We start from the raw sequence: 26,291 nt of genomic DNA on the forward strand, positions 1-26,291 counted from the left end.
AAGTAGCAATAATAGTAGGAAAAGGAGTAGTAACTAGTATTTATGTAACACTTGAAAGTTTGCAAAGCAGTTTACTTATATTATCTCATTTGATCCTCACAGCAACCCTAAAAAGGTAGGTGCTATTATTATTATGGCAGGCAGCTAAGTAGTGCAGTGGGTAGAGTGTTGAGCCTGGATTCAGGAAGACTTATCTTCCTGAATTAAAATCTAGCCTTAGACATTAACTAGCTGTGTGACTCTGGGCAAGTCACTTTACCCAGTTTGCCTCAGTTTCCTCATCTGGAAAAAGCTGGAGAAGGAAATGGCAAAACATTCTAGTATCTTTAAAAAAATAGAAACAAAAACCAAATGGGATCATGAAGAGCCAGACTTGACTGAAATGACTGGACAATGATAACAATTATCATTATCATTATTATTATTTCCATTTTGGAGATGAGGAAACTGAGACTGAAATTAAGCAATTAACTTGCTGAGGGACACATAACTAGTAAGTATCTTAAGCAGGATTTGAACTCAGGTTCCAGACTCTAAAATTACTTCAGTGCACTTGAACAACCAAGATGGGATCAGAGGGGCATAGATTTAGAACCAGAAGGGACCTCAAAGGTAATTTTGCAACCCCTTCATTTTACAGATGAAGAAATCACATAGGGTATACTATTTAAGAAAAGGTGGATTTGTGTTATAATTTAGTCAGATGATTACTCTTCCTCCCCACTACCTTTTTTGTTTTAAAACAATAATTGTTGTATTGTTCAACAGCATACTGCCAATGATGTAGAAATGGAACGAGTCTGAGTTTGTTCTCAGCATATAGTCCCATTTCTGTGGTCTTCCCCTTCCCTTTCTCTGTTATGGTCAATGTGAGTTTGCTCATTATTTGGTTAAAGATAAAGATGAAAATGGACCATAATTTTGCATAATCCTAGTGATCCCTACAGCAAAAATGTGATATTTAGTGCCTACATTTTTAAGGTAGGATTCTTTTTTTTTTTTTTTTAAGTGAGGCAGTTAGGTTTAAGTGACTTGCCCAGGGTCACACAGCTAGTAAGTGTCAAGTGTCTGAGGCCAGATTTGAAGTCAGGTCCTCCTGAATCCAGGGCCAGTGCTCTATCCACTGTGCCACCTAGCTGCCCTAAGGTAGGATTCTTAAAGCAAAGTTTAGATGTTAATTTTTAAAAATTAAGTTTGGTTATGTTTTTGTTTCTTTACCCTGATGAATAAAAATAATGTCCTTTATGATTGAATAGTCATTAAATGTTTCTTTAAAAAGATAAAATTCCATAAGTGTAGCACCTAATGAAATGTCCTATGCCTGCCTATGTAAGAAATGTAGACCTAGAGAGAGGATGAGTCACTTACCCAAGGTTAACCTGGAGCGGGGAGAGAGTCTTGTGATTCCAAGTCCTTTGCCCTTTCTCGGTATCCTCTGGACAGTGATCTCCCTGGTGGTAACCAGGTCCTGAGTACTTATGTTTAGCATTCATGCCTGGAGTATCTCCTCTGCCTGTCTGAATCATATGCATCCTTTAGAGACCAGCTTGAGTCCCATCTCCTTAGAGAAGGAAGACCACTCCAGCCCACAGTCATCTCTCACTCTCTTCTGGTTGTTTATAGTTGTTGTTGTTCCGTTATTGTCTGACTTTTCATGACTCTATTGGGGATGTTCTTGGCAAGGATACTGGAATGGTTTGCCATTTCCTTCTTCAGTTCATTTTACAGATGAGGAAACTGAGGCAAGCAAAGTTAAGTGACTTGCCCAGGGTCACACAGCTAATAAGTGTTTGAGAAGACCAGGTTTGAATACATGAAGATGAGTTTTCCAGACTCCAGGCCCAGCACTGTATCCACTGCACTACATGGCTTCCTGTTGATTATAGTACTTATTGCCTATACCACTGTCATTTGATACTTAATGATATACTTAATATCTCATATTGTTACCTGCGCTATAATTTGTGCTTTCATAACTCTAAGCTCCTTAAAGGACTTAAAGGGACTCTGTTTTACTTCTTTGTAACCCACTTAGAGCAGTGTTGGTGCATACATTGGAGGCTCTTATAAATACTTGTCAAATAAATGAACAAAGGAATGATTGAATGTGAGCTCAGCTGATCTTGTCTGCCAAGGGATGGAGTAGGTTGGACTTTAAAAAATGATATTATTTCCTTTTTCTTCCTCTGTTTATAAATGCCTCAGGTTTATCTCAACATGTGGTTACCAACTCGAAGCAGATAATTGGTCTCTTGGAAGAAGGTGTAGCAAATAGGTAATGGTTTTCTTTGTCATCTCCATCACTGCTTGGTCTCATTCTTCACTTCACTTCCTTTCCTTTCTTAATTGCAAAGAGACTCCTCTGGTGGTCTTTGGCTCCAGTATCCCAGATCTTTGGCTTTCCTGCCTCTTGTGAGCACAGATCTGTTGTCAGGGTTGATGATTTGGGTTTAAAGACTTTCCTTTTTGCTCCTAAGACTGAAGTTAGTTTCAGAATAATAGAATTTAGAACTAGAAATGATCTTATATAAGATCATTAAAATGAACCCTATAATTTGACATGAGAAAAAGGAGGTCCAGAGGGGACATACATAGGGTATAGAACTAGCAGACATAAGATTCAAACCCAGGTCCTTTGAAGCCAAATCAGGGGCTTTCCCCACCATATCAAAATGTAATTCTATTCAACAGTGAGTCCAAGGGCAGCTAGCTGGCGCAGTGAATAGAGCACTGGCCCTGGATTCAGGAGGACCTGAGTTCAAATCCAGCCTCAGAACCTTGACACTTGCTAGCTGTGTGACCCTGGGCAAGTCACTTAACCCCAGTTGTCTCACACACACACAAAAAAATCATCTAGTTTAACAGTGAGTCCAGCGCTTGGTTTTGCTCTCGTGTAGCCAAAAAGTAAAATGGTGGCCTGGTTGATTTTTCAAAGCCTTTTTTGTGTCCTAGCTTCTGTGATATGTTCTAGTTTGTCCTCTCTATCTTTGAAATGTCTAGCAAGTCCTGTCTCTGTATTTGTTCTTTTTCTAGAATTGTCTTGGGAACTTTGTTCCTATCTCTCTTTTTTTTTTTTGGTGGGGCAATGGGGGTGCCCAGGGTCACACAGCTAGTAAGTGTTAAGTGTCTGAGGCAGGATTTGAACTCAAGTGCTCCTGAATCCAGGGTCAGTGCTTTATCCACTGCACCACCTAGCTGCCCCTGTTCCTATCTCTTTTGAGAATGTTCTTATCCTTAGCTTAGGGTTAGGCCATGATGCTCAGATCATACCCACCTAACCCTAACCCTAAGGCCTTGATAGAAATTTCAGAGACAGAGATGACAAATGGGAATATACCTTAGGAGCTAGAAGAAAGAAAGGGCTTTGGAAAATCAAGCAGGCCACCATCTTGCTTCAGTGCAGCACCATAAAGGTAGAAGCCTGACTCTGTTTGGGGGGCTTCCCCCCTTATGATCCTAAGCCAAAGTCTAGAACCTTTGAGATTCTCTTCCTTCTGTCTCAGCTGTAACATTTCTTATGCTTCCCCTGGCTTCCCAGAGGTTTCAGCATGTATACGTCATCATTATCTTGTTCTCTTTCCTTGTATACACAGAATCACAGCAGCTACCCATGTTCATGAGGCCAGCAGCAGATCCCATGCCATCTTCACCATCTACTATACACAGGTTGGTTACTTTTTCTTAAGTCTGAATGACTCTTCTTTCCCTTACCTTCACTCATCTCATTTCTTTCCCCTCTCTTTCCCCCTCCTTTCTCATGTATCATCTTGTTTTTATGCAGTAGATAGACAATTTTTAAATAGTCTAGACCAGGGCTTCTTAAACTTTTTCCATTTGTGACCCTTTTTCTCCTGAGAAATTTTTGTATGACCCTGGATATGTAGGTATATATAACCTTTTATTGAATTGCCAAATTTTTTTGCACCTCCCACATTTAGTTATGTGACCCCATATGGGGTTGTGACCTACAGTTTAAGAAGCTTTGGTCTAGATAAAAAGGTGGTATAGTGGGTAGAGTGCTGAATATAGAGACAGAAAGACCTGAGTTCAAATCCTGGCTCATACCCTGTGTGACCTTGAGCAAGTGATTGCCTCAGTTTCCTCATCTGTAAAATGGGGGTTATAATAGCACCCGCCTCCCAGGGCTGTTGTGAGGATAAAATGATATATTTGTAAAGTGCTTTGCAAATCTTAATGGGGTATATAGATAAATTGCTCATTCTTCTTGTTATTATTTTGATAATGCCAGTGCATTGATAGAACTTTTATTTTTTCAGAGCACTTTCACATCCATCTCCCTTTTTAGGGAGAGGTAATAAAAATTGAAAAAGGAAAGCATCCCAGCTTTTTAGGAACCCTATGCTCATAGCAGGTGGATGCTCTATAGATGATGGAAGGAAGGGTCCTCACCTCAGAGAACTCACATTCAATGAATAAAAGCAGATAGTACAAAAGGGATTCTTGCTGCATGCCTCCTACCTGCGGTTGTGCCCTGCTGATAAAAGTCATACTGAGGTGACACAGTGGATACAGCACTGAGCTTAGAATCAGGAAGACTCATTCTCATGAATTCAAATCTGGCCTCAGATACTTACAAGCTGTGTGATGCTGGACAAGTCACTTAACCCTGTTTGCCTCAGTTTGCTTCATCTGTAAAATGAGCTAGAGAGGAAGTGGCAAACTACTCCAGTATCTCTGCCAAGAAAACCCCAAATGGAGTCAGAAAGAGTCCAACACAATTGAAAAACAACTGAGGGGCAGCTAGGTGGCGCAGTGGATAGAGCACCGGCCCTGGAGTCAGGAGTACCTGAGTTCAAATCCGGCCTCGGACACTTAACACTTACTGGCTGTGTGACCCTGGGCAAGTCACTTAACCCCAATTGTCTCACTTAAAAAAAAAAAAAGTAAAAAAAAAAAAAAAAAAGAAAAACAACTGAACGACAACAGCCACCACCTTAGGGGCAACTGGCCATTTTCCTGAAAACTTGCATTTTCTGCAGTTTCCTGAGAGGAGATCTGCAGTGTTCTGATGCCCCTGGAAATTCTGCACAGGTGCTTCATATATCATGGGGAGTTTCTCAGCTTTCTTTGTGAAACTAGGTCACAGATGGAGAGATTTAGAGTTGGAAAGGACCTTGAATGTCAACATAAACCTCTTGCTTTTTACAACCATCTAGCTGCCCCAATGAAATATAGCACTCATTTTTGCAAATTAAATTTTATTTTAAAAAATTATCCAATATTTATTTTTTTCTCTCCCACCTTCCCTAAACCCCACTTGAATAAAAAAGGAAACCAAACCTTTGTAATAAATATTCATAGTCAAGTAAAAGAAATTCCTTTATTGGCCCTAGCTAGAACCACATCTCATCCTGCATATTTAGTTCATCACCTCTCTATTAGCAGGTGGGTAGAATTCTTCATCATTTGTCCTTTAGAATTATGGCTCATCATTGCATTGATCAGAATTCTTAAGTCTTTCAAAATTGTTCATTTTTTTTTACAATGTTGTTATATCATAAGTTGATCTGGTTCTGCTCACATCCCTCAGCATCAGTTCATATAAGTCTTCTCAGATTTCTCTGAAACTGACCTCTTTGTTTATTTCTCATGTCACTGTAGCATTCCATTATATTTGTATGCCATGATTTGTTCAGCTGTTCTCCAATTGATGCTTCCAGTTCTTTGCTGCCACAAAAACTGCTGAGTTGAAGCAGTGGATAGAGTGGTGGATTTGGAATCCGGAAGACCTGAGTTTGATCCTTCCTCTGACATGTATTAAGCCTGGGAGCCTGGGCAAGTCACTTAACCTTTGTTTGCCTTAGTTTCCTTATTTGTGAAGTGGGGATAATAATATCATCTACATCACAGCTTTATTGTAAGGACTAAATGAGACAATAGGTGTAAAGCACTTTGTAAACCTTTCTAACAGTTAAAGTAGGTAAGTTGAGACACAAAAGTTACAAGCATGATAACTTTATTGGTAATGAGTTAATCTACAAATAAATAGGATCCTAGTTTCCTCACTGAGCTGAGCTTTAGGGAGTACAAAACAGGGTAAGTGACACCATGGCATAGCCGAGGCATAGGGAACTATATGATCGGTTACAGGTCTGAGATGTAAGAGCAACATGATTGGTTGGAAGTTTGATAATGGGGGCTAGCAATGACCCTTTACTTCCTTCCTTCCTTCCTTCCTTGTGACTAATAAGTGCTCATTGTTTGAGTGTGCTGCAAGGTTACTGATAATGACTCAAACTTTTGGACAGCAAACCAGACATCCTTGGTGGTGTAAAGATATTAGTCCCCACTCCTTTGTGTTCACATGCCTTCCCCAAGGTCAGTTAAATTCCTCAAGGTAAGAACTGATCAGTTATTAGCACAAGAGCTGGATTTCTGAACTTAACTCATCATAGACCTGCTGAATTCAGAACCAAGTTCAGAGACAGAGACCCATGGCTTATCAATTACAGGACAAAAGCAATTACAGAACATAAGCAGTTACAGGAGAAGCTCAACTGACTATAAGTAATATCAATAAGAAAAAATATAAAATCAATATTGATCATTTTACTTTAAAGGTCTATATTCAATTCAGTTAACATATATTAAGTACCTACTATGTTCCAGGCATTGTGCTAAGGACTGGGGAAACAAAAAGAGACGAGATAGTTCTTACCCTCAAGGAGTGCTTTATAGCCTAAGGATATCTATATTCATATATGCTAGTTATTATTAAATATGGATGCTTCTCTTTCTTTGATCTCTTTGGGGTATAGGCCTAATGTGGTTATCAGATTTAGTAACTTTTGGGGCATAATCCCAAATTGCTTTCCAGAATGACTAGATCAGTTCACACTTCCACAATCAGTGCTTTTATGTGCCTGTTTTTATGTAGCCCTGCCAACATTTTGTAATTTCCAATCTGATGGGTGTGAGATAGAATCTCAGTTGCTTTTATTTGCATTTCTCTGATTATTAATGATTTTTACATGGTTGTTGGTAGCTTGAATTTCTTTCCTTAAGAACTACCTGTTCATATCCTTTGACCATTATCAATTGGGTGAATGTCTCTTATTTTAATAAATTTGAATCAGTCCCTTATATATCTTGGTAGACATCTTCCTCAGAGAAGCTTGCTTTGGAGCAAATCTGGTATTCTTTTTACTATGCCGTGCAGCTGACTAAAACAAAGCACAGTAAAAGTGGAAAGCTGCCCTAAAACCTAATCCATTTCTGTTGTTGTTCTTGCTGTTGAGTTGTTCAGTTGTATCCCACTCTTCATGACCCCATGGACCATAATACACCAATACTGTCCATGGGGTTTTTTTGGCAAAGATACTGGAATGGTTTGCCATTTCCTTCTCCAGTGGATTAGGGCAAGCAGAGGTTATGCAACTTGCCCAGGGTCACATAGCTAGTAAGTGTCTGAGGCTGGCTATGAACTCAGGTTTTCTCACTGAGCCACCTAGCTGCTTTGATATGTTTCTACCTGATGACCTCTAAATGTTTCCTCTTATAGGCTGTCCTGGAGAACAACCTCTCTTCTGAAATTGCCAGCAAAATCAACCTGGTGGATCTGGCAGGCAGGTAATCATGGTTTCCCTGTGGTGTCCCAGGTCTCACATCCTGGTGGAAAGGATTTGAGGCAGCTGATCTGCTCATGTTCCCTTTAAATTGCCTACAAGCTTTTAGCCTTATATACCTTGCAGATATCCTGAAAAAAGTATAAAAGAAAATTGAATTAAGTTGTTGCTGAGATTCCATCTGGAATGGAATGGAGATGGAGGTCACAGGGTTACCAAACCTTCCATCTCTGCTGTGGAAGTGGCCAGAAGGGAAAGCATTCTACAAATTTTAGGGGGCAGGGGGGTGTTTTAACACTATCTTTGGTATACTGATAAAGAATCCTGTTCTTGAGCTCCTGGAATAAAGAATGGTTTCATTTTTTTTCCTTTTGTATTCCTAGCACCTCACATAGGACACTTATTTTTAAAATGCATATTGATGGATTTACTGATTGCCTGCTATTCTAATTTGAGGGCCCTCATGCCTATATATAGACAAAAATATCTTTAGTGATGGGTACCCCCTAACTAGTAGAAGGTTAAATAAGGCAAAAGTTCTTATTTTAAAACTGCTTAATAATTTATGCAACCAGGACTTCCCTTTGGAATCATGGACTTAGAGCTGTCAGGGACCTCATAAATCCTTTTGTCCAACTCTGCCCATTTTGCAAATAAGGACTCTGAAGCATAGAGAAATTATATAGGGGCAGCTAGGTGGCGCAGTGGATAGAGCACTGGCTCTGGATTCAGGAGGACCTGAGTTCAAATCTGGACTTAGACACTTAACAATTACTAGCTGTGTGACCCTGGGCAAGTCACTTAACCCCAATTGCCTCACAAAAAAAAAAAAAAAAGAGAGAGAAATTATATAACTTGTCCCAAGTCACACTGGTGGCATTTGAATCCAGGCCCCCAACTCCAAATCTAGCATTCTTCCATTGTACCCAAGAGAGACTTTATGAGATATTCAGGGGATGGGAATAATCAAGGTATCCATTCCTAATCTTGCATTCTTCCTGGCTTGTGTTTCAGTGAAAGGGCAGACCCCACCTATTGTAAAGACCGGATCACTGAAGGTGCCAGCATCAACAAATCCCTGGTGACTCTGGGCATTGTCATCTCCACCTTAGGTAAAGTTCTGAAGGCCTGGACCATGAGTGGGGGAAGAGGGAGTCTTCTGAGAGTACCCAATGATTCTGTCACTCTTCTACAAGGATAAAGACAATGGAAACAGCTGTTGATTAGAGGAAAATCTGAGTTTCTTTTTCTGTTATTTTTCCGAAGATGGATAAACCAAACAGTCTCTCTCTCCCAGCCATGCAGGCCCACTTGATGCTTTCTCTGTACCTGGAATTCTCTCCTCCTTCATTTTGGCCTCTTGGAATCTCTGGCTTTCTTCAGGGCTCAGCCCAAGTCTCACCTCCAGCAAGAGATTTTTTTTTTCAATTTCCTCAACTCTTAGTCTTCCCTTGTCCTCCCTCAACCTCCCCCCGCCCCAATTACTTTTGTATTCCTCCTATCTGTATACATGTTATTTTTCCTAGTAGAATATAAGCTTCTTAAGGACAGGTACCATTACATTTTTTTACCTGTGTATCGCTGGTGCCTGACACTGTTTAGGCACTTAATGCTTATTGGTTTTAGATATAAAAAATTATTCATTCATTTTGACACTCATGTAATACAGTGGATTGCAGTTGGGGCCATCTCTACAACACTATATTTTCATTGTTAGAGTAATTATGTACTTAATACAGCTTGCTTCCTGCAGGCCTAGCATCCAAGAGTCCTTGAGAAGACTGAGAAATGAAGTGCTTCCTTTTTAATTCTTTAAGGACCCGATTTACAAGATGTGATCTGCTTTTTAATTTTTTCTTTCTTTTTCTTCTGAAGCACAAAACTCCCAGATGTTGGTCGGTTACCAGAGCCTGAATAACACATCCAGTGAGGGTGGAGACAGTGGAAGCCTCAGCTTTTCCTCAGTGGCTGGCAGTATTGGGGGAGTCACTAGAAAGCAGTCATACATCCCCTATCGTGACTCTGTGCTGACCTGGCTGCTGAAAGATAGTCTAGGAGGCAATTCTAAGACCATCATGGTGGCCAGTGAGTGTGAGACTGGGGTCGGTTTGGTGTGTAAGGGCCATGTTCTGGCCCAGAGGGCTGGTTCATGTCTGCACAGGCCATGCCCATCTTCCTAGTTCTTAAAAAATCACACTTTGGGCTATTGGTGGCAAGCTCTCCAGTAGGGGGATTGGAGGTGTTAGGATGCATGAGGTTTGAGGGGCTAGTAATTCTTTAAACTTTTTCCTCCCTACTTCAGCTGTGTCTCCTGCAAACTCCAGTTACAGTGAGACCATGAGCACCCTGAGATATGCATCCAGTGCCAAAAATATCATAAACAAACCACACGTGAATGAGGTGAGCTTATCATCTGACATCTGGATGGGAGTGGTAGGTGCCACTGATGGTACTGTCCTCTGACGTTGGCCTCAGGTCTTGTTTCTATACTTCTGTATCTTGTCCCCTTGCTTATTTCCGTCTTGCCTACATCCCAAGTCCCTACGGGTGACCAGGCAGTGATTCTCAGGTCACAACATTGGTACCAGGGGGCAGCTAGATGGCGCAGTGGTAAAGCACCAGCCCTGGATTCAGGAGTACCTGAGTTCAAATCTGGCCTCAGACACTTGACACTTACTAGCTGTGTGACCCTTGGCAAGTCACTTAACCCTCATTGCCCTGCAAAAAAACCCAAACAAACAAAAAACAAAACAAATATATATATATATATATATATATATATATATATATATATATATATATATATATATATATATATATTATATATAAAACAACATTGGTACCAGAAGATGAGGGACTGCGATACTTTCTCCCAGGGTGGCAAGACTTCTTTGACCTCTCATTTTTACCCTGCTCACCATAGCATTTTTTATAAGACCATCCCTTTGAAGATCTCCAATGCACTATTATTTCAGGAAAGAGTGTTGCAAATTTCTGGGTGCTGCAGAAATTCATTCTGAATTTGTTCTTATTTGTTTTATGTGTTTTAGTCTTTGCTCCTTCAGGTATAAACTCTTTTGCTATTTCTTTATTATGACCTAAAAGGGGAGATTAAGGATGAGTAAGTAGGTCATTTAGATGAATCAAAAATGAAAAATTTTAAGAGATTCTTAAAGGTCTCTTTAATCATTTTAGTGAAAAATTCTAGTAACGCTTCCTGAATTATGGGGCAGAAAGTATTTGCCCAATGGGTGGTTGGGATTGTGATTGTCAGTTGGCTGCATGGACCTGGGAACCTGGAATCATTCACTAATCATCTCCAGTGTTCTCTGTTTTAGGATGCAAATGTAAAACTAATCAGAGAACTTCGGGAAGAAATTGAAAGATTGAAAGGCATGCTCCTGAGCTTTGAACTGGTATGTGGGATACTCAGAAATTCCTCATGAGAGAGCTTCAGTTGTATTCTCCAGTCTTCCATGGTGGTGGGGGGTGTGAGAGGGCTGGGTGACCCAGTGTGGCTACTCCTCTGGCATCCTTACTGGGCTTACCTTGGCCCCTCGGGTGGAGAGAGGCATTACATGTATGCACGTGTGGATAGTTGGGTGGAAGGTACAGTTGTATGTTTCTTTGAGGTTGTTCGTAATCGTGTGAGGAGAAAAACCGTCCCTATTTCTGTAAATACTTCCCCCTCGTCTGATCATATGCGCCTTTATTAGCTTTCCTCTCATTTCTGATTCTGGAGAGAAATTCTCCTTCCTGCCTGCGTCTTCCTTCCCAAGAGTGCTTGGGGGCACCTTCTGAACTGGGGCCATCTCTGTTCCCTTTGTTTGCGCAGGGGAACTTGAGTCCCTTCACGGATGGAAGGAATGGAAACCTGAAGGAGCTGGTTCTCCACAATGAGATGAAGGTGAGTATTTTGGGTTGGGATAAATGACGGGGATTTCTATCACTTGGAGGGGAGAGGGATGGTTCTTGTGATTGCCCATCAGTTCTGGGAGGTGTTCTTTCTTCTTGGAGGTCTTCAAGCAGAGGCTGGATGACCACTCATCCAGTATATTTTAGGTTTTTTTTTGTTTGTTTGTTTGTTTGTTTTTTAGTGAGGCAATTGGGGTTAAGTGACTTGCCCAGGGTCACACAGCTAGTAAGTGTTAAGTGTCTGAGGTCGAATTTGAACCCAGGTACTCCTGACTCCAAGGCCAGTGCTCTATCCACTGCGCCACCTAGCTGCCCCTCCAGTATATTTTAGTGAGGACTCCTTTCATGGATGGGTTGGACTAGATGGCCACAGAGGTCCCTTCCAACTCTCAAATTTGGGGATTCTGAGGGGGACCTTGAAAGATAGATAGGATTCAGATAGAATGATGGGACAGAAGAGGGCTAGTCCAGATGGGAGGAACAGCCTTAGAAAAAGGCATAGAGGTGTGAAGCAACCAGATGAATACAGAGGACAAGAAGGAGACTAATCTGACCAGAGCAGTGGTTGCATATTGGAGTAAAGCATGAGCTGTGTGACCCTGGGCAAGTCACTTACCCCTGTTTGCCTCAGTTTCCTCTTCTTTAAAATGAGCTGGAGGGGGCGGCTAGGTGGCGCAGTGGATAAAGCACCGCACCTGGATTCAGGAGTACCTGAGTTCAAATCTGGCCTCAGACACTTGACACTTACTAGCTGTGTGACCCTGGGCAAGTCACTTAACCCCCATTGCCCCACCCAAAAAAAAATGAGCTGGAGAAGGAAATGGAAAACCACTCTAGTATCTTTGCCAAAAAAAAAACCCCAAATGGGGTTTACTAAAGTGACTCAACAACAACAATAAATGAGATAAGATTAATTAAGCAGGGTAGAGCTCATTCATATAAGGCTTTGAAAACCAGGCAAAAGAGTTGGTTTAAGGAACAAAGGGGAACTACAGTCGACTTTTGTGCAGAGAAATAAAATTATGAAAATGGTGTTTCAGGAAGATTATGATGTCTGGTAACTGGGCAAAGGGTAGAATGGAGGTAGAGATTGATGGGGAAAGACTGGGGTCAGAGAAACCATCTAGGACTACTTCACAGTTGTCTACTCTTGAGATAAAGAGAAATTGGACTAACTCTGGTGGCAGTAGAAGTTAAGACAAAGGGGTAAATCCAAGAACTATTTCAGAGGAAGAAATGTCTTCATGACTCTTAATATACAGGAAAGAATAACAGACTGCATGGAGATCACTTTGAAATCTGTAAATGTACTGGATTTCCATAGCCAGTAGGGATAGGCAGGTACCAAAAACAAGATGGGGGAGGTAGAGGATGAGTTATGAGGGGGAGTGGGCACATTTTTGGTGGTGGCAGAAGTTTTGTCTCAAATACCTTACTTTCCAGGAAGAAAGAGGAAAGGGAATTGTAGTTAGGAATTGTGGGAACACGGAAATAGTGGCTTCCACAGTGACAGTGGCAGAGGTGAGAGTTGAACTCTGAACTCAAGTTGGACATGATAAGCGTCCCAGAGCATATTTGTAGGAGCAGTATCTAGTCAGAGGTCAGAGGTCCTGAGGGAGATCTCAGCCCAGTGACTATTGTATTGGAGCTATTCCTTTATGGTAGATTTTGGCTCTTTGATTGGATCCTTTGTTTTTCTCATAGAAAATGCCACCACAAAATACTGGTACTTTTTGGGCTCAGGAATTCACTTTAGTGGTATGTGTGGGAAACTCCCTTACTCCTCCTCTGACCCAGGCCTTAGCTGCCCCGCTCATTGGGGCAGTCTTTTCCTCTAACTCACAACCCAAGTCCAATGTATACCACTTTCCCCAAAAAAAACTACCCCCCACAAACCCCACAACAAAACCAACAACCCAACATATAATCAAAATATGAGACATGGTGTATGCTGGCTCATTCAGGGTCTGTCAGCGTCTGATAAGTAAAGGCAGTTATTTCTCTGGGGACCCCCCCCCCCGAATATGAGTAAATTTTAGAAGTGGTGTGAGTTTAATTCACATTTATTTTTCCTCTTCTTCTCCCCACCAAACAGAGTATATGCTCCTTGAGGCCAAGGACTAGTAGCATTTTTGTCTCATCTCCATTGGGCAGCACAGTGCCTGAGGAATAGTAAGCCTTTAATAATTGTTTCTTTGATTGAGTTGTCCCTCCCAGTTTTGAAGAGAATGCTGTTGACAGTGTTACCTTCAGGCTACTGTCCTTTAGGTTGTACCTTTTTCTTGGGAGCTTAGGGAAGGATGCAGTTGACTGGTTGCCATTGACAACCATCTTATTCTCTGGTGGCAGGGCAGGGTAGGGGGGAGGTCAGGAATGAGAGTTCCAACTTTCTGACTTTAATTCTACTTCCTGTTCATTGGGGCCAGGGCTGAAAGGGACCAGGATTTTCAGGTAGCTCATTGCTTTAGTCTAAGAGTGAATGTCTTTAATTTGAGGGTGCTTGGGGGCAGGGTAGAGATCAGGTTAGAGGAAAAAAGATATGAAAACATAACATTGTCTGGCTGGTGGATGAGAAGACAGTGCTTTTTTTGCTCTCTTTCTGTTAGCCCTGGCCTTCCCAAAGTGGCTTTCTTAGTTCAGGATCACCTTATACCTCCTCCAGTTTTATGGTCCTTTAGAGAGACAAGAGGATGTCCCTACTCCCTTTTTTCTAGCCGGTGGGTGGTCCCATTTCCACTAATCAAGACAAAGTAGGATGTAGTCATCTATATTTTGAATAGGGGTCTTCAGGAATGGTCACAATATTCTTGGGAGCTGGGGACCTGATCAGTGATGGAAAGAACCAGATGAGCAGAGACTGGATTGATTTCCAGGCCTGTCATTCTGGATCCACCTTGTGCTAGTTGAATGATCCCCTCATTGTGGTGCCACTGAGCTCACCTGTGCCACTTGAGGAGGATGTCTGCTGGCTGACTCCCTGAGTCTTGCTCTATAAGGAAAAAGCAGAGGATATCCATGGGTTGGTCCAACAGAAAAGTGACAGCAGGAAGGAAAGTCATAGTTATTGGCTGCCTGCCTTTCTGACGACTCCTTTGCCAATGTGTTTGAAAATCCCTGCTCAGTTTAGTATTTATGGGATCGGCAGTGATGGTGTGAGTAAAGGTGGAAAGGCACCTGGGGCAATGAGAGGCTCGGGGCAGGTTGTCCTCTGCCCCTAAACTGATCGCTTCACAAGTCTCTAGGAGCAGCTTCTGTGACTGACTCTCTTCCCCAGAGAGACCAGCTCTCCAAAGACTGGACCCGGAAGGGGGACGGCTGGAAGGCTCTCATGGAGCAGTATAACGTCGACATCGACAAGAAGAAAGTTGGCGTGACGATTGACTCCAGCCTGCCACACCTCATGGTCCTGGACGATGACGTGCTGAGCACTGGGGTTGTGCTGTATCACCTCAGGGTAAGGGGCTGTGGAGCAGCTCAGGTCTGGGGGGTGGGGGTGGGGGGGGAGGCTTCCTAGCAAGGTATCCTGCTGCTTCTGCTTCCCTGCTGGAGACAGCAGGCACTCAAGGAGATGCAAGGGGCAGGTGCTACAATTCTCAGAGTGTGCTTGGTGGTTACCATACCTGTCAGGTTCTTCTGCCTGGGTGGTGGTAGCTTCCAAGATGTTGGGTCACCTGACCATTTGTGAAGGATCTTCCTCTTTCTTTTGTCTCAGCACAAAGTTGGGAGTCAGGAGCACCTGTGTTATTTCCCAGCGCCCATCATTATGCGATTTAGACAAGCTGTCTTTCTTCTTGCCTTTCTTTGCCTTGCCTCCTTCATCTCTAGGTTGTGGAAAATAAATCTTGTATTCTTTTCCCTAAATGCTGAGGCATGAGAATGGGGTTATGAAATGCTGTGAAATTCTACCATGGACTTTAGATCATAAGGGAATTGACCTTCCTAGAACACCTGTAACACCTGTCCATTGGTCCCAGTTCTGCATGCAGAACAAATTCAATCCTTTTTATTATTTTTTTGGAGGGGGGAGACGATCAGGGTTAAGTGAGTTGCCCGTGGTCACACAGAAAATAAATTTCTGAGGCTGTATTTGAACTCAGCTTTTCCTGACTCTAGGGCCAGTGCTTTATCCACTGCACCACCTAGCTGCCCCATAATCCTTTTTTTAAACCCATGACAAAACTTGAGATATTTAAGGATTGCTCTTATGTTCTAGGCAGCTAGGTGGCACAGTGGATAGAGTGTGGGGCCTGGTGTCAGGAAGACTTCTTCATGAGTTCAAATTCAGTTTTAGAAACTCACTAACTGTTATCCTGGGCAAGTCAGTCACTTAACCCTGTTTGCCTCAGTTTCCTAATCTGTAAAATGAGCTGGAGAGAAAAAAAAAAGAAATTAAAAAAAAAAAAAGAGCTGGAGAAGGAAGCAGCCAACCACTCCGGTATCTTTGCCAAGAAAACCCCAAATGGGATCACAAAGAGTCAGATATTACTGAAAAATACTGAACAAACTCATGTCCTGGTCCCTGCCTGTTCCCTCTAAATCTCATCTTCCCCAGCTTAAATGGCTTGGGCTCTCTCAAGCATGTATCATTCAGGATGGCATGCTTCTGGGACCCCTCCTAGGGGTGGGGTGGATCATCCTGGTCATGCTCTTACATGGACTCCTGACATATCAATGTTCCTATTAAAGTGTAGCATCTCTGACCATGGCAGAGTTCAGCAGGACTATTGTGTCCCTCAGTCTAAACATGATACAGTGTGTCTCAAAAAACTTAATGCAGTTTTAAAGTTTTTATATTAAAGCTTTAAATTTTTATGGCTTAGATTTTTACCAAAACTTTTATAATACCCTGTACACCTAGAGTAGTATAAGTTTTATCTCATTTTTAGCTACTTCTGCCTTGCACTGTATATTCTGTTGTACTCCAATCTAATAAACATTTATTTAGTGCCTCCTAAGCATTTGATATACAAATAATAAAAAGACAGTGCCTGCCCTCAAGTAGCTTACAAGCTAATTTAACAGGGATGTGTGGAGGGTGGGGAGGAGATACCACATAAAAAGAGGCAGGAAAGAAAGGAGAAGAGGTAGGGGAGGGAGGAGTCAGGAGACCAGGGGGTATCTTGTTTTCTGGAGTTGAAAACAGGCAGATAATTAGATGAAGAGCAAAGAATGCAATCTATAGCCCATTAGAGTAATTACCTTCTTTTTTCAGCCCTGAATTATTTTCTCGCCTTGTGTTCTCCCTCCATCCCCTCCCGTTATACCATAGGACTTAATATAATTATAAATATATTTAACATAAATGCTATAGCATTTAAATTTGTCCCTGTTACATTTTACCACATTAGCTTGTACCCCTTTGTCCAGCCTGACAAGATCTTTTGGGGTACTGATTCTGCCATTCAGTGGCAGCACTGTGTTCCTCCTCCACAATTCTTCATTTCTAGAGATTTATTTAATATATAATTTATAATGTGTGTGAGATTTAGAAGCTGGAGTGTTCAATTCCCTTCATTTTATACAGAAAGAAACCAAGATTCAGAGGGAGTTCTCTGCAGGTTTACTGTTCCCAGGTTTGTTGGGGACCAGAAGAGTCCAGTCTGGCGTACAGAATCTGTCCACTCCACTTAGTCTGGGGTTCACATTTGCTGTGAGGATCAAATGAGATAATATTTGTAAAGTGCATGGCACCCAGCACACAGTAGGCACTTAATGATCATTCCCTTTCCTTCCTGTTTCATACAGTCAAACTTTCCCTGTTTCACCACAAATCTCGTATTTACTTTCTTTTTTAAAAAATAAAAGTATTTTGTTATTTTCCAGTTCCAATATTTACTTTTATTATGGTTTCCTCATTGTGTTTAAAAGGAGCATCAAACAAAAAGGGCAGGCAGCTAGGTGGCAAAGTGGATAAAACACCGGCCCTGGATTCAGGAGGACCTGAGTTAAAATCCAACCTTAGACACTTGACACTTACTGGCTGTGTAACCCTGGACATGTCACTTAACCTTCATTGCCCTGCAAAAAAGAAAAATAATAATAATAAAATAAAAGGAGCATCGAGGGAGGACCATTAATGGATTCCTGATGCTACTGTTGTCTCTGGAGAGATCCTGTTCCCCATGCTGGCATGCACAGACAATTGAGTGCAAGCCTCTGTTCTCAGGATAGAATCTTGGGGAGATCTCCTTACAGAAATAGTTTGTCAGACAGAAGATTGAGGAAGCTTATCTTCCAGTATGTGGGAATTTGCCAATCTACTTCATTGTATTCCTTCAGTCAGCCCTGGCTTTATACTTTCCCTGAACTAAGGTCTGAAGTACAATAAACATGTAATTCCTCCCTCCCTCCAATTCCCTTGGAGGGGAAGAAGAAAGAGAGCTTCCCTTAGCATTAGGAAGACCTGGACTCACATTTCACTTTTCACCCATGCTGTGTGACCTTGGACAGATGCCTTACCCTCTCAGTGCCTTAGACTATAAATTCTCTTAATAGTATTTTTTTTCCATAAAACATTTTTTGACATTCATTGTTTAAAATAAGATCTCGAGTTCCAAATTTTCTCCCTTCCTCCCCTTTCCTCTCCAGAAGAAAATAGGCAATTTGCTATAGGTTATATATGTGCAATCACAAAAAACACATTTCCGTATTAGTAAGACTATAAACTGCAGCGAAGGTGCCAATTTGCATAGTAAGGGAGTTTCTCACCAAAGGAGTTCCCTTATCAGTGAAATCCCCAGTCTGGCCCCAGTCCTTCCCCGATTAGCCTGAATCACAAAGAAGGGTCTGTCACAGATGTGGTGGACTAGGGATAGAATTGAGGAATCTTCTCACTGTTTGAGGCAGAACCAATCTGCCTTCCGTACTATTTTGGTCCTTAAATAGATTATTGTTATCCCTGAGAAGGCTGGAAGTAAAAATGATAGCCATCTGCTTATAGGCAGAATGTTATAAATTGGTTAAAAAGTAGTCAGATAGGGGCGGCTAGGTGGCGCAGTGGATAAAGCACCGGCCCTGGATTCAGGAGTACCTGAGTTCAAATTCGGCTTCAGACACTTAACAATTACTAGCTGTGTGACCTTGGGCAAGTCACTTAACCCCCATTGCCCCACCAAAAAAAACAAAGGAAAAAAAAAAGTAGTCAGATGCTTCAAAGGCGATTATGATGACCTCACTTGGATATAACCCAGTTATTTCAAGGACCTCCTGGAGTTTTCCGTAGAACTGAGGAGTCTGAATTTGTCTTAAGCTTTTTATATATTGTATATATTCTGTCTCCTTGTAGAATAGAAGACACATTGGACTTGGAGTTGTGAGGCTGCATAGGTTTTAGGATTGGCTCTGTCACCTGCTACCCTTGTTGTCCTGGACAAGTCACTTACCCCCCATGTGTCCGTTTCCTCATCTGTAAAATGGACAAGCTAATACTTACACTGTCTACCTCTGAGGACATTCTACATTCATTTCCACATGAATGTCCATGAAAACAATCTATAACATTACACATAAGCTGTGATTGCTAGCCACGCTCTCCATTTAGAACCGGCATCCTAACATATTGGACTGGTGCAGTGTACTTAGTCCCCAAAGTCTTGTTCCATTTCCTTCTCTGGTGGTTGGCTTGTTGTCCTGAGGATGCCCCAGGCACTGATCCTTATTTTCGCTGATGGCGGGGTGAGGGGGGCAGATATGCACTTCAGCTTGAAGGAACACAGATCAAAGAGGCAGCATCCCTGGTTTTTAAAACCTTCTCTCCCTGTCCCATTGAGGTATGCTCTACAAACTGTGTACAGGAGGTGATTCCAGCTGCCTTGTTTTCCCCCTCAAGAAATCTACATTTACCTTTTGTTTAATATGTTTTATATCTCTGAACATATCCAAAGGGCCATATGTCTATTCCTCGATGCACAAACCTTCTCCTGGAACCAGAACTCATTCTGCTTTGAGCAGCCTTGCATATACTCATTAGTCCCTCTTTACACTTAACTTTAAAAAAAAATATATATTATTTTAAATTTATGTAATAAAACAAGCATTCCATATCATGTATAATAAAAAATGATTACATAGGAAACATCAACTTTATCATTTACAACTAGCTATTCCTTTTAAATATAATAAAGTTGTCATATATATTTTTCCTTCCACCTAACACTATCTGAAAGTCAGAGATTGGCTCCTGTTGACTGTGGGTACTTAATGGTGAACCTTGGGCTTTAGGTCAGCTATCCAAGAGGACCAGCTGGGCCAGGATCAACCATATTCAAGATTGTTTTATCTCCGTGACTTATTTTCCAAAAATTGCTAGTGGCCCAGAGAATTTGTCTGATGACACCTGTATCTAATGGTGATACCTGGGAGAGAGCAGTTGGGACAAATCCAGTTTCTCTTCAAAACCCGTGTAGCATCCTAGGAAAAAGGGAGAGTGGTCTCAACACTAATTTTTTTTTTAACTTTATTTTTATTTATTTATTTTGTAGGGCAGTGAGGGTTAAGTGACTTGCCCAGGGTCACACAACTAGTCAATGTCAAGTGCCTGATATCGGATTTGAACTCAGGTCCTCCTGAATTGAGGGCTGGTGCTTTATTCACTGCGCCACCTAGCTGCCCCGAAGCCCAACACATATGAACTGCAATACCCCTTAGACAGCTCTGCAGTAAAAGGAGGCAGGTGTACTTTTTCAACTTTTTTTGAAACCAGGCCTGGCCATTATAATTAAAGTGTTCATAAATTCGTTTTAAACCACTTAGACAAAAATCAATGAAAAGGCAGCTAGGGATCTTGGTTGCTCTAGCCTCCCACTAATACAGTGCTTGGGATCATACTAACACACTCTCTCTCTCTCTCTCTCTCTCTCTCTCTCTCTCTCTCTCTCTCTCTCTCTCTCTTCCTCTCTCTTCCTCTCTCTTCCCCCTCCCTCCCTCCTCTCTCCCTCTCTCCCTCTCTCTTTCCCTCCCTCCCTCCTCTTCCCTCTTCTCTCTCTTCACTCTTTCATCTCTTTCTTTCCCTTTAATTCGAGATGGTGCTTTTTTTTTCTTTGTTCTTTATGCTTTTTTAGACTGTGAGGTCTTGTTAAGCTTCATCTGAGCAGCGAGAAGGTAATAATCCAGTGATTTCTTGTATTTCCATGAAATGCTTTTCTCTAAATACCACCTTGACTGATGCAGGGCCAGGGCATTTTTAGTGCCTCACCTCTCAGGAAGAATGGGGTTCATTTCCACTTCCCCTTGAAGCTGGAGGTTAGCTGACTGATAGTGATGACTATGGCCCCTTTCACACAAGATTACTTCACTGAGCTTTCCAAAAAGGCAAAGAGACCCCTATTCAAGCTTCCCATTGGAAGATGAAAACTGGTCTTCTACAGGCTTGCAGGAAAGGCATGATAAGGAGATTACCACCATCTGTCATCTGTCAGGGGGGATATATCCTGAGCACTTAGAAGTAGCCTGAATAGCCTTTTCAGATTTGACTCGAGAGTCTCTTCTCGATTCCTGAATAAGTGGGAGCCAAGGGAGAGAAACAAGGAACCAGAAGGAAGAGGTAGAGCTGTCAGGAGTGAATAGAAGGTGTTCATGACAAGATACTAGTGATTCTAAGCCACATAAACTTTGTTTTGGGGGCAGAACCATCTGTGTCTTTTTCCTACCTTTAAAATAACTTTTATTATCTCCTTTTAGGAAGGGACAACAAAAATAGGAAGGATTGACTCTGACCAAGAGCAGGATATAGGTAAGTGAGTGAGGACATCAGTGTAATCTTCTGTCCCCTCAGAGAGACACAGAGGGCGGGGCAGCTAGATGGCGCAGTGGATAGAGCAGCGGCCCTGAATTCAGGAGTACCTGAGTTCAGGTCCGACCTCAGACACTTGACACTTACTAGCTGTGTGACCCTGGGCAAGTCACTTAACCCCCATTGCCCCGCCAAAAAAAAAAAAAAAAAGAGAGAGACACACAGAGGGTCCTGAGGCCTATGTCTGATTGATTCCTTCGTGGGGAACCTGAGGATACTCTGAGGGAAGGGACCTTCTAGGGGAACTCAACCCCTATGGCCAGTGTTTTGGTATCTTCTGCTGGTTCTATTGGCTGTGGGAAGGAAAAGAGTGATGATGGGGAAGTGTCAGGGATATAAGAGAGTATCCATAAAGCATTTGTTTAAGAAGAAATAAACTCTGGAGGGCTTGGTCGCCATTGTACATATTTCTATTTCTGCTACTTGAGATTTAATTTTGAGTCAGCATCATTGGGAGTGGACTCAAAATTGAAATAATTTCTGGACCAAGAAGAGGAGATGGGGCCTTTCTTCTGCCTGTGATGCTCTTGCTTGGAGGTTTTCCAGGCTTAAACTTGTTTTTTTCTCATGGAAAGAGTGTAATTCCCTGTAAAGTGACCCCATGCTCCATTGTGACTAGCATTTCTTCCAGTCCTTCAGGGTCAGTGGATAGAGAGAGACCATTGTACCATCACCAGTGCATGTGGTGTGGTCACGCTTCAGCCTGCCCTGGGAGCCCGCTGCACTGTCAATGGCCAAGAGGTCACTGAGTCCTGTCGCCTGACACAAGGTAGGCTGGTTGGAACCCCGCTGTCTTCTCTTTGCATTCTGGAAACGGAGATTTGGGTTCTTTGAGCTGCTATAACTGGGCATGGCCAGCAATTCATAGTTGGAAAAAAACATTCTGGGGAATGGTAAGGCCTTTGGAATGGAGCCTTCCAAGCTTCCCAAGAGTGATAGGAAGCTCCCTTTCCATAAACCTTATGCAGAAAAGGCCAGACAAGAGGTGTGTCAGACTCCCCACCTGCAAATACTGTCTACAAATTAAGGAACTAATTTGCAGTGTCATTGGGAAATGTTTACCAAAATAAATAAAAATAGATTACAACTTAGACAAGCCAATCTGTAGTCTGCAGGGATCAGTTCTAGTTAAATTTGACATTACTGGGCTAGTCTGTGCTTGTTATGAGAGGGTTTCTGTGTTATGGGGGTAGGAGTGAAGTCATGGATAGTAAAAAGGATGGGAAAACAGAGAAGAATAAAACATCAAAATGCAAAAAAAATAAAAATAAGTTTAGAAGGGGATACAAACAGGGCAATTTTGTTGCTACCTTGTTAAATTTACTTTAAAACAACAACTGTACATAATGGAAGTCCATGGATAAATATATAATCCTTTCTTTTGTCCTCCTGTGTATTTTGAAATTCTTCTTGATGATTGTTAAGTTCATGATAAAAATTTTTTTTAAGGAAAAAACCTGGCAACAGAACTTCTGTCTAGTGTGGGTCTATTTTTGAGATTCATTTGGATTTGAAGACTCCCCCTCACCTGTAGGAGAGGGAATTCCAGTGGCAGGGGCCGAGTGTGAAAAGAATTGACCTGCCTCTTAGTCCCACTTTTGTGAATGAATCATACCTCTTCAGATCTTACTAGATTTCCCTAGGGAACTAGGTGACCTAATGGATAGATTGCTGGACATGGAGTCAGAAAGGCACGAGTTCAAATCTTGCCTCAAATGTATACTAGCTTTGTGATCCTGGACAAGCCATTTTTAACCCCCTCAGCCTCAGTTTCCTCATCTGTCAAATGGAGATAAATAGTAGCACCAGACCTCCATGGGTTATTGTGAGGCTCAAATGAGACAATAATTTTAAAGTGCTTAGCTCACCTCCTAGCACACAGTAAATGCTATAATAAATCCTACTTATTATTTTTGTCCTTGTCGTGAGGATAAAATGAGATGACAATTGTAAATGCTTTTTGCAAACCTTAAAGTGCTATATTAATGCTCCCTATTGTTATCATTTTAACAAAGAAGGCTTCCTTTGTGGACAATTGAATTGTTATGTGTGTGCGTGCATGCAAATATGCCTACCTCCAAGCACAGTACCTGACATACAGCAAGAACTCAATACTAAGTCCTTTGCTTTCTTTTTTTCCCAAAGGAGCTATTATAATTCTGGGGGAAACCCAGAAATTCCGTTTCATTCACCCAGAAGAGGCTGCTGCGCTAAGGCAGAGGAGATTGGTAAGTATGGCCAAGCACTTCTTGCCATGGGAGAAACACCAGGGAGGTGTGACCTCCAGCCCTGTGGGAATCTACCTGCATAAATTTAGCCTGTCAGATGCACCCTGTAATGATGGTCAGAGGCTTTTTCATTCTATCTCCTCCTTTTTGTCCCCAGCTAGGAGAAGTCTCTGCTGGAGGCAGCAGTTGCTCTCTGGAGTGGCTGGGTTTGGACAGTGATGTCACCGCCCCTCAATTGGAGATTTCCTCTGCGCTTGAGGATGACAGGTAAGTGAGGCCAATGGGTCCTTAGGATGTGGACCCCATTTTGATGAGCCCCTTTTGACTCCATCAGTGTTTTGCAATGTCCTTGGAAGGAGAAAAGCCAGGGTAAAAGCACAGGCCTGGGCTGGTCCAGGGCAATAGCCTTTGGGGTCTCAGGACTCATGGAGCTTAGCTCACTGTTGGCAGTGAGGCCCTCTGGCAGAAAAAGGGCTCATTTTATCTTGCTGTCTTTTATGCCACTTTCCTTCATCCTCCAAAGGGATGCCACTCTTGGTGGCTTCCTTCCTGGCCACCTTCTATCAAACAAGACTTTTTTTAGCAACGTGTTTACAAGGTGATGGTTTGCCTCAAAGCAGACTTTTTTCTTTTTTGGTGAGGCAATTGGGGTTAAGTGACTTGCCCAGGGTCACACAGCTAGTAAGTGTCAAGTGTCTAAGGCCGGATTTGAACTCAGGTCCTCCTGACTCCAGGGCTGGTGCTCTATCCATTGCACCACCTAGATGCCCTGTATTCCTTCATCTTAATTCACTTTTTCATGTTTGCTGCTTTATCATCCCCAAAGGGTGCCTTTTCTGTTTTCTTTACATTAAAAAAGAAAATTAAACACCACACCAAATAAAATGAGAATTTTCATACATGAAGTAGAACTAAAAAGAGGATTGTGTTTGAGGCTGAATTTTTCACTCCATACAGCTTTTCCTTTTAAGTCTATAATTAATTCAAGTAACTTTCAAAGCTGTCCTGCGGGTCTCTGCTTCTGCCTTTCCTTCTGTCTTCTGTGGTGGTTTGTCTTGCTTGCTTCTGTTTTGAATTGAATCACTTTCTCTTTTAAAAAAAAATGTACATACAGGGCAGCTAGGTGGCACAGTGGATAAAGCACTGGCCCTGGATTCAGGAGAACCTGAGTTCAAATCCAGTCTCAGACACTTGACACTTACTAGCTGTGTGATCTTGGGCAAGTCCATTAACTCTCATTGCCCTGAAAAAAAAAAATGTATAATCGATTTTTAAAATATCACTGTCATTTCCCATATATCTCCCTCCTACCTCCTCACAGAACTTTCTCTTGAGACAAAGTATAATTATACACAACATAGCAACACATTGGCCTCATCTGACATGTACCTCAGACCTGCGTCTAGAGTTCTTCCCTCACTGCAGAGAGGGGTGAGGGGGGTATGGGATCTGTCTCAGCACTGGTCCTCTGCAGTCAGGATTACTCACTGCTTTGATGAGAGTTCTCTTGTTTTTTTCTTTACATTATTCTGGTCATTTTGTTAATTATTATACTTTATTTCAGTTTATACAAATCTTCTGGAGTTTTTCTGTATTCTTCACACTCTTCATTTCCTATGGTGCCATAATATTCCATTACATGTATATGCATATGCATATATATGTGTGTGTATATAAAAACACACACACCCCATTTTTAGCTATTTTCCTGTTGATGGGAATCCAAAACATTCCCCTCTTTTTCTCTTTTCTTTTTATCCTATTTGTGTCTCTGGCTCTTAGGTTAAGTGCTTGCACATAGTAAACACTTAATAAGGGATTTTTTCATTCATCTTTGCTTTTTGCTACTACAAAAAGCGCTGATATAATACTTATTTTTTGTCCATATGGAACCTTTGACCTCCTTGTTTTCCTGGTATGAAATCTCCTAGAACCCTCTAATCCAAAGTCACTGATGTGACTATTCAGTCATATCCCAAATATGCCTTTTTTTTTTCCCTTCAGAAAGGTCAGGAAGAGATTTCAAAATAAACACACCACCACCTTCCTAGGGTCCAACTCAGGGTCTTGGAGTCAGTCCAATGGGTTAGTCCTCCCCAGTTGTTATAGTTGGTACATTTGCGTGCCAGCCTGGTAGCAGTCAGTGGGGGTATGCTGTGGGAGCCAGAGCCTGAGCCTGATTGGGCAGAGGGACCAGGGAGGGGTGCCTGCAGGAGTAGAGAAAACTACAAATCAGCAGATGGGCTCCCAGTTTGGAACTGCCGACATTCTCTTGTCCATGCCTTGGTCAGGGCACTCCAGAAGACAAGCAGACTCCAGAGTCTCCACCTGCTGTGAGGTTTAACCTTATTTATTTATACAGGATGAGTCTGTAGATATGCCCGAAAACACAGAACTGATCCCAGGGACAGGGAAAGGTGACTAGTCTGACTGTCTCCTTTCTCCATAGCAGCCAAGTACTGGGACCAGAGGGTAATTTGTTTTCTGTTATCTGTGTTTCCCAATTTGGGATCCTCAAGGCTCAGCCTTGAGTGTCTGGAGCCTGGAAGGCAGTCTGTCTGGTAGGTCTGATTCCGCCGCTGCCTTAGTGACTAGGAACCTCTGCATTATGCTTTGAGAACAGCCGGCCTCTGAAGCAGCAGAGAAGAGATAGGAAGAAAGGCAAGAAGGCGGGGGGGGCCAGTGAGGGGCCCAGTGGAGCCTCTGGGAGCAGATGACCAGGCAGGCTGGGAGAACTTGGAGCTTACAAAATGAAAAGGGACAGTGCTCATG

General features: G+C 42.2%; 1 protein-coding gene across 1 annotated transcript in view; it reads left to right on the top strand.

Moving 5' to 3' along the window:
• STARD9 (StAR related lipid transfer domain containing 9) overlaps positions 1 to 26,291 on the top strand; it is a 145,443-nt gene that overhangs the window by 87,411 nt on the left and 31,741 nt on the right. Inside the window, exons 8-20 of the mRNA XM_043983481.1 lie at positions 2,206 to 2,275; positions 3,594 to 3,666; positions 7,523 to 7,590; positions 8,601 to 8,698; positions 9,462 to 9,671; positions 9,889 to 9,986; positions 10,925 to 11,002; positions 11,422 to 11,493; positions 14,776 to 14,955; positions 21,180 to 21,231; positions 21,923 to 22,060; positions 23,437 to 23,519; positions 23,677 to 23,786. Of these exons, the coding sequence (XP_043839416.1) occupies positions 2,206 to 2,275; positions 3,594 to 3,666; positions 7,523 to 7,590; positions 8,601 to 8,698; positions 9,462 to 9,671; positions 9,889 to 9,986; positions 10,925 to 11,002; positions 11,422 to 11,493; positions 14,776 to 14,955; positions 21,180 to 21,231; positions 21,923 to 22,060; positions 23,437 to 23,519; positions 23,677 to 23,786 (1,330 nt within the window). The remainder of the gene's footprint in view (positions 1 to 2,205; positions 2,276 to 3,593; positions 3,667 to 7,522; positions 7,591 to 8,600; positions 8,699 to 9,461; positions 9,672 to 9,888; positions 9,987 to 10,924; positions 11,003 to 11,421; positions 11,494 to 14,775; positions 14,956 to 21,179; positions 21,232 to 21,922; positions 22,061 to 23,436; positions 23,520 to 23,676; positions 23,787 to 26,291) is intronic.

The sequence above is a fragment of the Dromiciops gliroides genome, chromosome 2 (genome assembly GCF_019393635.1).
Source record: "Dromiciops gliroides isolate mDroGli1 chromosome 2, mDroGli1.pri, whole genome shotgun sequence".
NCBI classification, from domain to species: domain Eukaryota; kingdom Metazoa; phylum Chordata; class Mammalia; order Microbiotheria; family Microbiotheriidae; genus Dromiciops; species Dromiciops gliroides.